Source organism: Paroedura picta, chromosome 3 (assembly GCF_049243985.1).
Source record: "Paroedura picta isolate Pp20150507F chromosome 3, Ppicta_v3.0, whole genome shotgun sequence".
Classification (NCBI taxonomy): domain Eukaryota; kingdom Metazoa; phylum Chordata; class Lepidosauria; order Squamata; family Gekkonidae; genus Paroedura; species Paroedura picta.
The window spans coordinates 67,586,384-67,600,526 of record NC_135371.1 but is presented as its reverse complement, the minus strand read 5'-3'; the positions used below and the strand labels follow the sequence as shown (position 1 = coordinate 67,600,526).

The following is a 14,143-nucleotide window of genomic DNA, read 5'->3' as shown; positions in this document are numbered from 1 at the left end:
CCTGGTCTGTACATGCAGCCAAATGAGCTGGTAGAGGCATACCTGCTGTCTGGTGTGAGAAAATTCATTTCCGCACCTTAGGGGGCATTCTCATCTCATTCATTCCACTGTATCTGCAGACCGGGCCTCTTGTCTTGAGGCAAACTGTTAGTCTTCCCTCTGTGACAAATTACAGGCCTTCAGCCTGTCTTTCCCCAGCCTGACTGCTTCCAAGCTACTCTCCACACCTTGAGCGGACCATTTAACATGTACAGATAATACATAGGAATTCCCCAAAAGTACAGAATATGCTGTTTGGTAGACTATGCTGCACAATGTAGTCTCAGCTTTCTGAAGCTGACCCAGATACTGACTATTCTAACTAGGGCTTTAACAAATATATACAGAGAACAGCTTGAAAGAACAGGTACTGGACAGGACTACCATGAGGAACTGGCAGGTAAAATAGAACTTCCACAGACCTGGAGCATCATCTTCTGTGTCCTCTCCAGTGCCATTGCAATACATGGCATGTCGCTCGATTTCCAAAATTGGGAATTTGCGATCACACAATGGACATGAGACAGCACCATCAGCTGGAAGGCTGGGGGCAGTCATACTCTTCCCAGCATCTTCATCTGCATCAGCCTGAGGACCAAGGCAGGGTAAGATATAAGTCAAGTTAGTCTACTTGTAAGGTTACTTCTTCATGATCAACTCTGCCCCCTTGATCTTCTACAGTTTCTGAACCTCTCCCTGGGCCGTCTGCACTTCACTTCTAGCAGTACCCATCAAGCCAGATGTAAGAACTACACACTGGTGAGTGAGCACTACAGCACTATCTACTGTTTATTTCAAAGGCAGCATGTCCTCCCAAAATTGCCATGGGGCTCCCCTAGAGAACCGTGTGTTCCATTTAAGGCAAGGATTACCTGTGCTCTGAGGAAAGTGTAAAACATCTTTAATGGAAAAAGTTCAGCAAGCAAAAACAAGTGAAACTGCCACAGAACTCAAGCACCCAGCCCAGGCCTGGCAACCTTCCCTGCAGAGAATGCTTCCTGGGGGGGGGGGGGGGGGGAGAGTGTCAAATGAGACCACTCTCCTCACTGCCATGGGTAGCTTGAAGCAATTAGAAGGTTTCGCCTAGCAGCAAGGTCTGCATTGTCGACAGTTGTGGGGCGTACACACATTTGAATGTGGTGGCCTATGCTGGCCTGAACATTAGTTTTGGTATGCCCTTTGGCCAAATTACAGCCACTGATAAGATGCCATGTTTGCCAGACCCAAGGGTTATATTAGAGAGAATTAGCGAGATGTTCATGTGAAGCAACTAGCACCCTGATTGCACTTCCAAGCAACTTAGTGCTTCTTGACAGACAGGACCCTCTGTGTACACTGAGGCTCCCCCCTGGCATTTTTCTCCTTTCCTGGCTCCAATTTTCCTATTTGAATACAGCCAAAATGCTTTTATAAAACCTCTTGACTAAGAAAGGAAAGTTAAACCTGCATCCAGCAGCTTTATTTTTAAACCCTTTCAAAGAGGACATATTTTTGGTAATGGAATAGCAGCAACCCAAAAGCACAACCTGTTTAAAATCCAGATTGACAGCTGCTGTGTGAACACAGGGGGCTACCTGAGACTGAATCAGACCATCAAGGTCAGTTTTGCTGTTCTGACTGGTAGTAGCTTTTCAGGGTCTCAGGCAGAGAGGTCTTTCACATCTTCTCCTACTAGATTTTGTTAGGACTTCAGGCCTTCTGTACCCAAAGCAGGTGCTGTACCTCTGAGCCATGGCCTCTCCACTGTGTTCTTTGCCAGACTGATGGACTGATAGCTTCAAAGAATTTTGTTAATTAGGTTTCCTGCTTTTACACTTCGAGCCAAGGTAGAATTCAGCTAACTGAACATGCTATTTTTATGTTTGTTTTGCTTACATGCTTGACGTTATGATCTATTTTCCCTGAATAAACCTTCAGAATTGCCTGCCATGTTTCAAGTTATTCAAAACTCTAGCTGCCAGCAAGCAATATTACTTCTCGGTTGTCTTCATGCCCTGCTTGTGGGCTTCCTGATAGCTTCAGGCTGGCGGCTGCTGGAACCAGAATGCTGGAATGAATGGACCATTTAGGCTTCTCCTTTTTTCCATTTTTACCAAAACCCATCAGTGCTGCACTCTGTAACTGAACCAGGCACTTGACTTGAACAGCCAGTCCTGTTGCTTGACCCTAGCAGCTGGTAGTCTGGATTTGCTGTGTTTTGTTTTGAATTCAGAGGTTACCATTAGCCTTCAATAGACCTATTCACCATGGATATGTTCAAGCACAAGTGAAAAATACCCCCTGATAAGAAAGAGGAGCAGAGATTCCATGTCCATTTCTGGTAGACCTGGCTTTGCTAAGACACATCTATCTTATCTCACTAGTATGCTAGCCTCATTCAATTATTATATCTCCATTCATTATGATCCCCTCTTCTTTTTATTTTATTTGGGACGAGACTCTTACCATATATACGCACATATAAGCCGAAGCACATAATTTCACCACAAAATCCTGGAAAACCTTATTGACTTGCATATATATCCAATCCTTATTCTTATCCAATTCCCTTCTTCTTAGCCGATACTGCAGCCGCCCGCGGCGCCACCTGTGGCTGCGGTGCCGGCCCCTGCCCCACGCGCACACGGCCCGCCCGGCCTCGGGCCCTCAGGAAACACTTGCGGCGCCGCACCCAGTGCAGCTGCCGCTCGCCTCCCCGCCTATGCCCACAGCAACGGGCCCGGACACTACACTTCGGCCTCACCTCCTGATCCAACTACGAGGTAGGCCACGCCACGGGACGCTGGGCCCGGCCCGGGCCGCCCCTGCCCCAGAGCGACCCACCAAACTCGCGAGCCCCACTAGCGCTCGCTGCATTACGACTGCAGTGGGCTTATTTACTAGTATTGCATATTTTGGATGTTGTTTACTAATTTGCTACTAATTTTGTCTTATATCTATACTCTTATGATTCTTGTTCCATTGTCCGAGGAAGTGTGCCTGCACACGAAAGCTCATGGCTTGAGTAACTCTTTGTTGGTCCTAAAGGTGCCATTGGACTCAAATTTTGTTGTGCTATCTAGCTGAGTATTACACTTGTATCCCTCTGGGACACTCAGGATGGGATATATTAGGTTCATTTTATCTCCACAACAGACCTGTAAGGAGTTAAGCAGAGAAATGGTCAGCTGCCCCAGGTGAGCTGGATGGTGGAGTAGATCCAAATACACTTAACCCACCATAGTGGCTTCCCAATGACAAGCATGCAGCTCAGTTAAAGCAAAGGCTTTGGCTATATCCCCCCCACCCCCTCCAGGAAACCTGCTTAGGTTATTTTTTTTCCTTCAGCATTAAATGCCACCTCAAGGGTTGGAGAATGTTGGTTCAACTACATCAGCCCTAGTTCTGTAGCAGGGATGTAAGACGAAGGAAAGCACATCAGAGTTCTTTCTTGGCTTTTTTGTGGGATAAAAAGTTAAGCACTGTTATCTGCATGTCATTAAGCTTGCCAATTTTTTTTTATCTCCAATGGAGCCTCGGTGACACAGTGTGTTTCTCCCTCTGAAATGCAGAGCCTCTGGCTTAAACTTTTCAAGGTTGTAAGAGGCAGAAGGCCAGCTACTGCTGTCTCGTTCTTAATATTGGAAGCTTTCTGCCTAATGTCAGTCTACCAAAAAAAACAAAAACAAAAAAACAAAACAAAAAAGAGTTCCTAAACCTTTAAAGCAAAGAAGATTTGCCAGTACCATTAAAATGTCTGTTTAAATATTGAACTAGCTAGATGGAACTGGTGGGAAATAATTCAGGATAGGTGGTTTTTATTGGCATGAGCCATGTAGTCTCTCTCTCTCTCACTCTCACACACACACACACACACACACAAATACAAATAGAGGAAAATTGTCATCTCTGCCCTTATAACTGCACAGTTCCAAGGAAACCAGAGCAAGCCGGACTTGCATAGGCTTGCTTTGTTTTTTTAATGTTATGAGTGGTTTCCATTATGTAGGCCTGTTGCTTAGCAGCTTCATTACAGAATCTACATTGTCAAGCAAAAACCCAATTCTACGTGAGGAATTTCATTGACTGATTGAGGATTGCTTGTATGCGTGTGGGGGTGTTGGACTGATCCTTTAAAAAAAAAACACTCAAACACCCTGCCGACAGGTGATCAGTACTGAGCTGCAGGAACCATCAACAATTCTGCAGTCTAATCCTACACAAAATCCTTTTCTAAAACACAGCAGACTCCAAAGTGTAAGAATTGGACTGAGAGTTCCACAGTCATCTGTCTACACTGCAGCTACTTCACCACTACCACATCTTCCTGAGCGTTTCACATATCGGCACTGCTACATCTCGTTAAGTGCTATTATGCAGCAGTATGTTGTGAAGACATGCCAAGCACAGAACGAAACATGCCAAAGATGAAGAGTTCTGATCAAATTGGTGTTACCCTAATAAGATGACACGTACACAGATGTGAAGAACTCTCTGTTCCTTCCCATTTCCACTTCCTGCACAGCCGCGCAAATCACATCTTTTGCAAATACCAGGTGTCCAAATAAACTGCTTACACTCCCTCAGTAAACAACTCATTGTAAATGTAAATGCAGCACTGTGTAGCAACCCTTTCCAGCCCACTCCTCCCTGCATGACTTCTGACAAGCCCTGGGAGAATGGCTAAGAGAAGCCTTCCCCGCATGACTGACTGCCGACCCAGCAAAGGGGAAAGCGGCACCTGCACATGCTGCTGGCAAGAAGAGATGCCCTGAGCGGCCAGAGGTCTCCTTTACTCAAGCAGGCCTTGTGCCTGTGGGTCACAGCAGAGGCTGCATTTGGGTGGACAGCGTTCACTGTGGAAGTCATGAGGCTGGCTGCTGGATGGCTCCCCTCCCATTAACTACTCAGCCATATGACACAAGGTGCTTTTGATCTCTATCTGGAAGGCTGAGGTTCAAACCAATGAGCCACATCATTGGAGCCTTGCAGTTCTACAAGGTGAGCATGAGAAGGCCAAAGGGCTACTGCCCACTTCAGGGTGGGTCTGTCATTCTGACCGCCCACTGCATGCCCACAGGGAAACGGCTGGAAGAGAGACAACTGCATAACTCCTGCCCACCTAAGAGGCCCCTTGTGTTTCTATAAAACCTATGCCAAACACAGCATTGCCTGTGACAGCATGGCAGCTGATGGCTACACTATCCTACTTAGGCACAACACCTAGCAAACAGACATCATCCTGCCTGAAGAAACTGCCAGAGAGGGACTGGGCATAATTAAGACACCACTGAGCATGTGAGGCTCCTCTGACTCATAACAGCCATCCAGCAGGGCCTGAAGACTTGCTTTTTACAAATGAATCCTCTTGTTAAGAGCTCTCCAATTCTCCTGTATTCATGTATCCTGCCAGAACGGCTCTTGGAAATGCCTTTGATATTTCCCTTCTTAAAATGGCAACCCAAATAGATTTTTTTCTCCCCAGAAGCAGCCACTGAAGTCAGCTGCCATTGTTTTGACAGCTGCATGGTGACTGCTGCACAGGTGTAGAGAGATAAGACAATAACATTAATCTGTCAGACATCCAGGTTGATCATCTCCTGACCTTCTCCAGTAAAGCAAGATGTGAACTTTAGGACAAGTGAAGAGCCAGGGGGGCCACACAAGCACAGCACATGTTCCACAAGGGAGCACTCTCTAGGTCACTCCCCAGGCATTTTTTCACATGCTGCCTGCAACCATTTTGCAGAAGGATACAACACTCTCAGTCCCAGAGTTTTATGAAGAACCAACAGCAAGAGTCTAATCACAAACCAAGTCACAGTTTAGTCAATGCTTGTAAGCCCAGAAGCATCCTTTGGCATATCACACAACCCAAATGGCAGGTGTTGCATGCAAGATGTGAGAAAGTCAACAGCATTCACTTTCAGCTAATGGAAGTGCCATGTTTACAGTCCCTGGCCACAGCAACAGTGCAACTGAAATTACTGGGAAGAGCTGTGTACAAAGGGTGGGAGAATGGCAGGAGGCCCAGTGCAAGCACATGCACAGACTCCCACACAAACATTTCCTAGCAGGCTGCAAAGTTTGCATAGCGGCTTATTTTAGAAGGCAGGCAGAAAACGAGACTCTACATTCCAGACGCTCCACTGGCTGTTATCCCTTAGGGATTTGCTTACCTGCAGAGAGGCATCTTTGCTGGATGAATGGATTTCTCTGCTTTCGGGCTCAATAGCTTGCGATGGACTCTGCTGGGTCTCTGCAACAGAAGCCTCCCATGTTAACAACCGCTTGCCCCCTCCTCCTTCTCTACAAGCCCTCCCCCCTTGCTGCCCCCCCTCAGCATATTCCACACTAGCTGATAAAACTTATCCCATTTACTTTACAGTGTCTTCACAGTTTCTAAACATTTTTTAGACTTGTCACAAATGTTAGCAGACAACGTGCAACAACATATCGAGAGTAGAAGTTTAAAGCTACAGTGCATCATTGTGCTGATAAAGCCACTGTTGCTCTGTAGCTTAATGGGGAACAGGAATCAACAGGGTGTGCAGATGGTATCCGAGGTTAGGTGCCTGCTGGTGAGTGGCACAATGCAACAGCAAAGCTTTCCCACTTTGGAAAAAGACAACAAACCTTCTTAGTCGATTTTTTAAATAAACCTATGCTTACTCTTTGTATTTCATTCTTTAATACCCCACCCCATGGTTATTCCCAACAATGAAAACCTCATCCAGTCTCCTACAGGGAACCTCTCAATTAAACCTGTTCCTGTGCCAGATGTGACACTGAAAAAAGCTTGTTTTAGAAAAAGAAAAATCAAAACCAGATTAGATCTCAAAGAGAACAATTTAACCTTGAACAATTTCCTTTCTTACTGAATATAAGAAAAATCCTTTCCCCTAGCATAGTTCTGAAAATGTATGCTGAAGGCAGAGAGATTTGTAAACACCTCTGTAGGAGTGATTTGGAAAGAGAGAGACATCCTCCTCAAAACCACTAATGCACAAGAGCCACTGGCTTCTCACTAAGCCCTGCTTAGCTGTGGCTGGCATCTCTGGAGTCTGATGCCCAAGGGGCTGTGTGTACTGTAGCTTCCACACATGCAGTGCTGTAGGGGGCAGAATGGTGATGAGGGTAACTCTCCTTTGCTTGACCAGAGAACAGGAAGGAGGAAACAGTGTGCCCCATCTCCAAAAGACAAGAAAAAGCATTCTTGTCCTGGTGTGCTGCCCAAAAGAAACAGGAACTATTCTAAAACACTTACATAAGTGTTAGTGGGACAAAACAAAGCAGCTCAGCTGGCAGTGTGCATTCTCATCCTGCAACAGAGTCCAATTCCTCCCCATACATACTCACACAAAAAGAAAAGTGAGGCAGCAGAACTAGTGTGCTGCCAGGATTTCCTTTTGTTTTTCCCATGGGAGGCAATAGGAAACAGCATGGGGTTCCTCCTGGTTTAATCCATGCTGCTGCCCCAGTGGCAGGATAGAGAGTGTGAGGTTGACTGTCTCCCAGCTGAGTCCAGGGGCACACATTCTGGAATGGGAGGAACCAGGTAGGTCTTCGTGTGTCCCCAGGCAATTGTCCTTGCCTCCTTCAAGGTACTCACTACCCCTCTTGAGAAAAATGGGATCTCATGACTGAAAGCCATTAAAGAGGACAGAGCTTTGCCTGCCAGAGGAGGCTGCTGCCTTTCTGTCTTGAAAGCAAATGAATTTCATCAACAGTGGCTCATACCGGGACAAACGGTGATTTCTTCTTCGGCGCAATTCTCAGCCACACCGTCTGGGCTTCTCCTACTATCCAGGGGAGTCAAGGCAGAAATGCTAGAAGATACAAGCAGATAAAACCAGTATAACAGGTGGGCCCCTGACAGGTAGTTGCTATCTTGGGAGCTCTTCTTATCCCAGAAAATCACAGGACCAAAAGCAGACAAGGCACAGCCTTGAAAGAGCCGCCCTAAACAATATGACAGAGGAGCTCCTCTTCTCTAGAAAGACTTTCCAAAATAAAAGAAAAGGGTCATTGTGTCAGACTAAAGCAGTAAGAATATCTGCACAGAACCTTCTTTGATGTTTCTGTTCTCAGTCGCAGGAGTTCTGCAGGTAACAGAGCAACCTAGTTCTTAGTTAGGGACTCCTTGGTTGATGAAGAGGGTGGAAGCCGGCATGATACTGAACTCTTCTTTCTTCTCTCCTTTATTGCTAATTTTGTTTTTATTTTATCACTGCACACGGCTCACTAAAGCAGCAGGGATCTCACACAACTCAAAGCTTCCCTGCAGCAAAGTCCTGCCAACACAAACCGATCATCTCTTTCAGGCAGCATTTAACTGTGCATGGCTTCCTCTCTTTTTGACCTTCCAGTGCCACCATTTCCCCCGCAAAACACAGTCTCTCCACGTCACACAGGGAGACATGGACTGAGCTGCTGTGACATCAGTCCTGTCATCCTCTGAGTTCTCGGATCAGTTTGATCAAATATGCAAGGACTCATTTGAAAAACACGAATCACTACACTAACAAAAGAGAAGATGTATTAAACTAAGCCATGAGCCATTGAGGGTAGGCAACAGCCACCACAGATTTATGACAAATAACAAAATCCTGATGGGAAACCACAAGGGACCCCTCTCTCTCTCTCTCTCTCTCTCTCTCTCTCTAAATAAACTATCCCAAAGCATTTGTCACGAGTCCAAGCTGAGCACAGCTTACTCTGTGTAAACCATCAAGACTTACTTTAAAAGGCCTCACACTAAACAATTTGCTATGACATTTATAAGATGGGCTAATCAATTTGAAGCCAAACAACATTGCTTGCGACACTGCCTATCTCCGAGTAAGGAAGCATATAATCATTGATTAAAATCTCAATCTAGCATACTTCACACAACACAGGAAAAGCAACAAAGCTGAGTGGCCCACAGAAAACAGGGGAAGAAGGCGCCTTTGGCCAACGCTGCTTCCAAAACTACTCCAACGGCATAAGAATGCACTGGCATTGGGCGCCTGCTGACCACGGTGTTTGGGCTTTGTCCAGCACAGGGCTCTCTTAGCAAACTGCCCATTGCCAGATGGCAGCACATAACGTGCCCAAAGCTGAGAATGCTGCGGCCCCTGTCATCTTGATGCAGTTGTGCTGTCTGATGAAATTTCATGCCGCAGCACGTAATAGTCAATCTTAGTCTGAGCAGTCTGATGAGGGTGACTGTTGGCTGTTTGGTAACGTTCCCAGGGCCACAGTTTGGCAAGCGCACAGCACTTCATCAACCTTGCTTGCAGCTTGAAAAATGTGCACCTGATAGAACCAGAAGACTAATCCTATTACCCACATTTTGATGAGGACATGAAAGAAGCCCAAAGGGTGGAGGGACATTGCACCTGTGCCAGTTGCTTATATGAATGAGCTCCATGGAAAGCAGCTGGGGGGGGGGGGTTCCCAAGACACGTTCTGGCGAACAAGTACTTTTAATATTAAAGCCCTGGGGAGGTAATCTGAATATGGGGGGGGGGGGGTGAGGGGCAAAACTGCTGCCTCTCCGCCCACCGCCCCCACTCATTTCCAGGACCTCCTGACAGCTGTGACTGCAAGAAAGGGATCCACTACTGAAGTTCTCACTCAGAGAACAAGGGTGAAATTGACATCATTTTAATGAGGCTATGTACACACTAACACTTGCCCCACTGCAGGGTGGGAAGAGCCAGTCGGCTCCCTCGCTCAGCATTCAGCCAAAACGCTGCTAGGTCCATGAGAAACAAGGAGATCAGGCAGAGAAAAACCCATGGCCTTGTGCCAATAGCATTTTAATTATAAAACCTAGGGAAACTAACCAAGGAATCAAGTAACTTCTCACAGCTGGGCTTGTGTCTGAACAGCAAATGCAGAGGCCTTCTTGGCAAATTACTACATGAATCTTCCCCTATCTGCAGCATCTCCAGCTGCTTCCTTCATTTCCTGATCTCTACTGCAAGCCATCCCAGCCAGCATGTTTCACTCCTGTTTTAGGAAGCTTTAAGGCAACAGACCACCTGGGAGGTATTCCAGAAATGGTCACCGTGCTGTGCCCTGCCGAAGAAGACAGCAGGGACACAAATACAAGAAGTCGGCAGCCACAGACCAAGATCTTTATTTAATCGCCTAAAGCAAACAGGGCTTAGACCCTCCCTCACCATGCATGCCATGTGCTCACGCTAAAATTGGTTTTCCTGGAGCATGGCTTGCTGCCTCAAGGAGACAAACGTGCCGCTTACAAACATCCAACAGGTTTTCTTGGCCACCTCAAAGAAATACACACACATATATATTATACATAAAATTATACATTATACATAAAATTCCATCATGCTGTGCAAACACTCACCAAAATGTAAGACCATCACTGAGACTCACTTAGACTGACAATGTTTTGGGACAGGGGCCACACTTCCTAATCTTTACAAAAAGGGCTATTTCTTACTTTATACATTAAAGACACAGAAGCATTACAGGTGGCTACACTCCTCTGCTTGAAAACATCCTAAAACATAAGGTGAGAATGATAATAATGCATACAATTATGCTCAGAAAGAAATTCCTTCAGAAGGCCCAAAGCACCTACATTCTTGGTGTATAAATAAAAAGGAGGCACCTCTCCTCATTTCCTCTGCCAACATATCCTAGAGAAAAGTACAGAAAGAAAATGTCCATGCCATAGATTTCAAACATTCCAATAGTCCACAAAGACCAGATCACAGCAATAGATTTATATTTCCCAGGAGCAACTACTCCAACAGATATTTACTTACCTTTGTGTAATCTGCATGGGCTCCCCTTCTTCAAGGACATCTTCTGCAAACAGTACTTGGGAAGCCTAAGAAGAAAGAAAACAGTAAAAATCAAACTACCCAGCCCTCCATCTTCTTACTGATGGCTCACTTCTTCCAATTTAAGAGCTTTCAGCATAAGGTAAAAAGGCCTGGAGGTCATTAAGTTACAGAATTATAACAACGTTAAGAAGCTAGGTTATCCAGATCATCCTACAAAATCCTATCACAGGGTGAAAGCTCCAACCCATATCAAGGCAGGTAAAGGTAAAGGTATCCCCTGTGCAAGCACCGAGTCATGTCTGACCCTTGGGGTGACGCCCTCCAGCGTTTTCATGGCAGACTCAATACGGGGTGGTTTGCCAGTGCCTTCCCCAGTCATTACCGCTTACCCCCAGCAAGCTGGGTACTCATTTTACCGACCTCGGAAGGATGGAAGGCTGAGTCGACCTTGAGCCGGCTGCTGGGATCGAACTCCCAACCTCATGGGCAGACAGCTCCAGACAGCATATCGCTGCTTTACCACTCTGCGCCACAAGAGGCTCATTGAGGCTCATATCAAGGCACATCATCCTAATTACAATGTGCTAGAAGCAAATACCAGTCAGGCTGGCTGGTGGAGACGGTGCTGGTCTCCTTGATGGATACTCTCTGATGCCACTTGGATAGGGGTGGATTGGCTATGATGTTGGATCTGTCAGCCATGCTTGACGTAGTCACCTATGAGTTGTTAACCCACCGGGGTGGGGATACGGAAGACAGCCCTTAAATGGCTGATCTCCTTTCTCTGAAACCGGAAACAGAGAATTGCAGTGGGGGAAGAGTTGTCACAGCCCTGTGAACTCCCTTGTGGAGTACCACCGGGGGGCGCTTCTCTCCCCCACATTATTTAACAGCTATATGTACTCTCTGGCCCAGCTGGTCCGAAGCTATGGACTCGGATATCACCAGTATGTCGATGACACCCAGCTCTATTTCCTCACAGATGGCCTGGACTCCCCCCCCCGCAATATATTTGCCAGATGTTTGGAAGCCATAGCTGGATGGTTGGAGCAGAGTTGCCTGAAACTTAACCCCTCCAAGACAGAGATCCTGTGGCTGGGTTGGAGAGGAGTGGAGCAGGAAGTGTGTCTGCCCACCCTAGCCAGGGTACAGCTCAACATCTCACCTTCCGCCATGAATCTGAGGGTGATTCTGGATGCCTCCATGTCAATGGAGGCCCAGGTCACCAAGGTAGCCCACACAGTGTTTTTCCATCTTCGCCAGGCAGGGCTACTAGCACCCTACCTGTCCCCAGACCACCTGGCTACAGTGATCCATGCAACAGTCATCTCAAGGTTGGATTTCTGTAACTGGGCCTATCCTTGTCCCTGACCCAGAAATTGCAGTTGGTGCAGAATGCAGCTATTAGGGCCCATGCGGAGCCGATGCTGAGGTAGCTACATTGGTTGCCAGCTGCAGCCTAGATCAAGTTCAAAGTTTTGGTATTAACTTTTAAGGCCATCCGAGGACTAGGCCCCACATATCTGGAGGACCGCTTATCTCCTTATGCCTCTCCTTATGCTCTCCATTGGCAAATCTGTTGGAGAACCCTGGCCCAAAAATGGTTCACTTGGCCTTGACCAGGGTCAGGGCCTTTTCAGTCCTGGCCCGATCTGGTGGAATGAGGTCCCAGGGGGGCTGAGGGCCTTGTTAGAGCTGTCATAGTTCTACAGTGCCTGTAAAATGGAGCTCTTTCATCAGGTCTATGGTTGAGGCCAGTGCATTTAAGATCTAGGACCTCTCCCTACCAGTATATCAGACCGCCCTTTTCATTGGCCACCTGTGGCACAGGAATACAGTCAGAGAGCAGGGTTGGTAGGGTAATTTTATGGTTTTATGTGATGTTTTATATTGTTATTCATCACTTGTGGGAGTGGGAGGATATATATATACCGTATTTGCCGGCGTATAAGGCGACCGGGCGTATAAGACGACCCCCCAACATTTTCACTCAAAATATGGAGTGAGCCCAGTGGGGGGGAGCCGCTCGCCGCCGCCGCTCGCCCAGTGGAGGGGGGGAGCTACCGCCGCCGCCGCTCGCCCAGTGGGAGGGGGGATCTACCGCCGCCGCTGCTCGCCGCCGCCGCTCGCCCAGTGGGGGGGGGATCTACCGCCGCCGCTGCTCGCCCAGTGGGGGGAGGTACCGCCGCCGCCGCTCGCCCAGTGGGGGGGGGATCTACCGCCGCCGCTGCTCGCCGCCGCTGCTCGCCCAGTGGGGGGGGAGGTACCACCACCGCCGCTCGCCCAGTGGGGGGGGGATCTACCGCCGCCGCTGCTCGCCGCCGCTGCTCGCCCAGTGGGGGGGAGCCGCTCGCCGCCGTGAGCTCAGTGCCGGGGGGGGAGCCGCCCGCCGCCCGCCGCCCGCTGCCCGCCGCATCCAGACTGAAGTGCACCCGGCATATAAGACGGCCCCCCCACTTGGAGGCATGTTTTTGAGAGGAAAAAAGCTGTCTTATACGCCGGCAAATACGGTACATATACATACACACACAAACACACACACACACAGTAGCAGGAAAGCCCATTGCAAGCAGGAATGCAATGGGCACTAGGACCCAGGGAACACCGGGAGGTGCAGATCTCTCTCTGTGTGTCCCTCTCACTGTGTATCTCACAGCAGGAGGCATAGCAGGTAATTAGGGTTCGTCTGTGTTGCTGTCAGCAGCTTGGGGCAGCTCTCTCTGTGTGTCTCTCTGCCTCCCTTGCAGCAGCAGCAGCAATAGGAGGGAATGAAGGCTAGAGTTTGGTCTGGCAGGGCTCTGTGTGTCTCTTTGTCTCTGGCATGTCTGAGATGAATGTAGCCAGTGTCCCGGGAGGGAGGGCGGGAGGTATAGGGGCAGGGCCAATCAGGGTGCAGCCAGCATTGCACCCTGATTGGGTGCACCCTGATTGGCCCTATTCCACCTTGGACAGCTGGACACGTCCCACCCCCTAGGCTTTTTCACAAATATATAGAGGAACCATGGATAAGGATATCTCTATCTCTATCTCGATCTCTCTCTCGATCTCTCTCTCGATCTCTCTCTCTCTCTCTCTCTCTCTCTCTCTCTCTCTCTCTCTCTCTCTCTCTCTCTCTATATATATATATATATATATATATATATATATATATATATATATATCCTTATCCATGGTTCCTCTATCGCAGTCGCAAACCAACTGACGGAATACCTGGAAGAAGCTTCGGTCCTAGACCCATCCCAATCAGGTTTCTGGCCTGGCCATGGGGTAGAGACAGTGCTAGTTGCCCTGATGGACGACCTCCGTCGCCAGTTGGA

General features: G+C 47.9%; 1 protein-coding gene across 22 annotated transcripts in view; it reads right to left on the bottom strand.

The window, feature by feature from the left end:
* UIMC1 (ubiquitin interaction motif containing 1) overlaps window positions 1-14,143 on the bottom strand; it is a 128,831-nt gene that overhangs the window by 28,256 nt on the left and 86,432 nt on the right. For all 22 annotated transcript variants that reach the window (XR_013229138.1, XR_013229139.1, XR_013229137.1 and 19 more), the window contains 4 exons: window positions 10,806-10,870; window positions 7,759-7,847; window positions 6,198-6,277; window positions 462-627 (listed from right to left, as the gene is read on the bottom strand). Coding sequence is in view for 18 of the 22 variants with exons in the window: in XM_077326278.1 (XP_077182393.1) it covers window positions 462-627; window positions 6,198-6,277; window positions 7,759-7,847; window positions 10,806-10,870 (400 nt within the window). In the remaining 4 variants the exon portion in view is untranslated. The remainder of the gene's footprint in view (window positions 1-461; window positions 628-6,197; window positions 6,278-7,758; window positions 7,848-10,805; window positions 10,871-14,143) is intronic.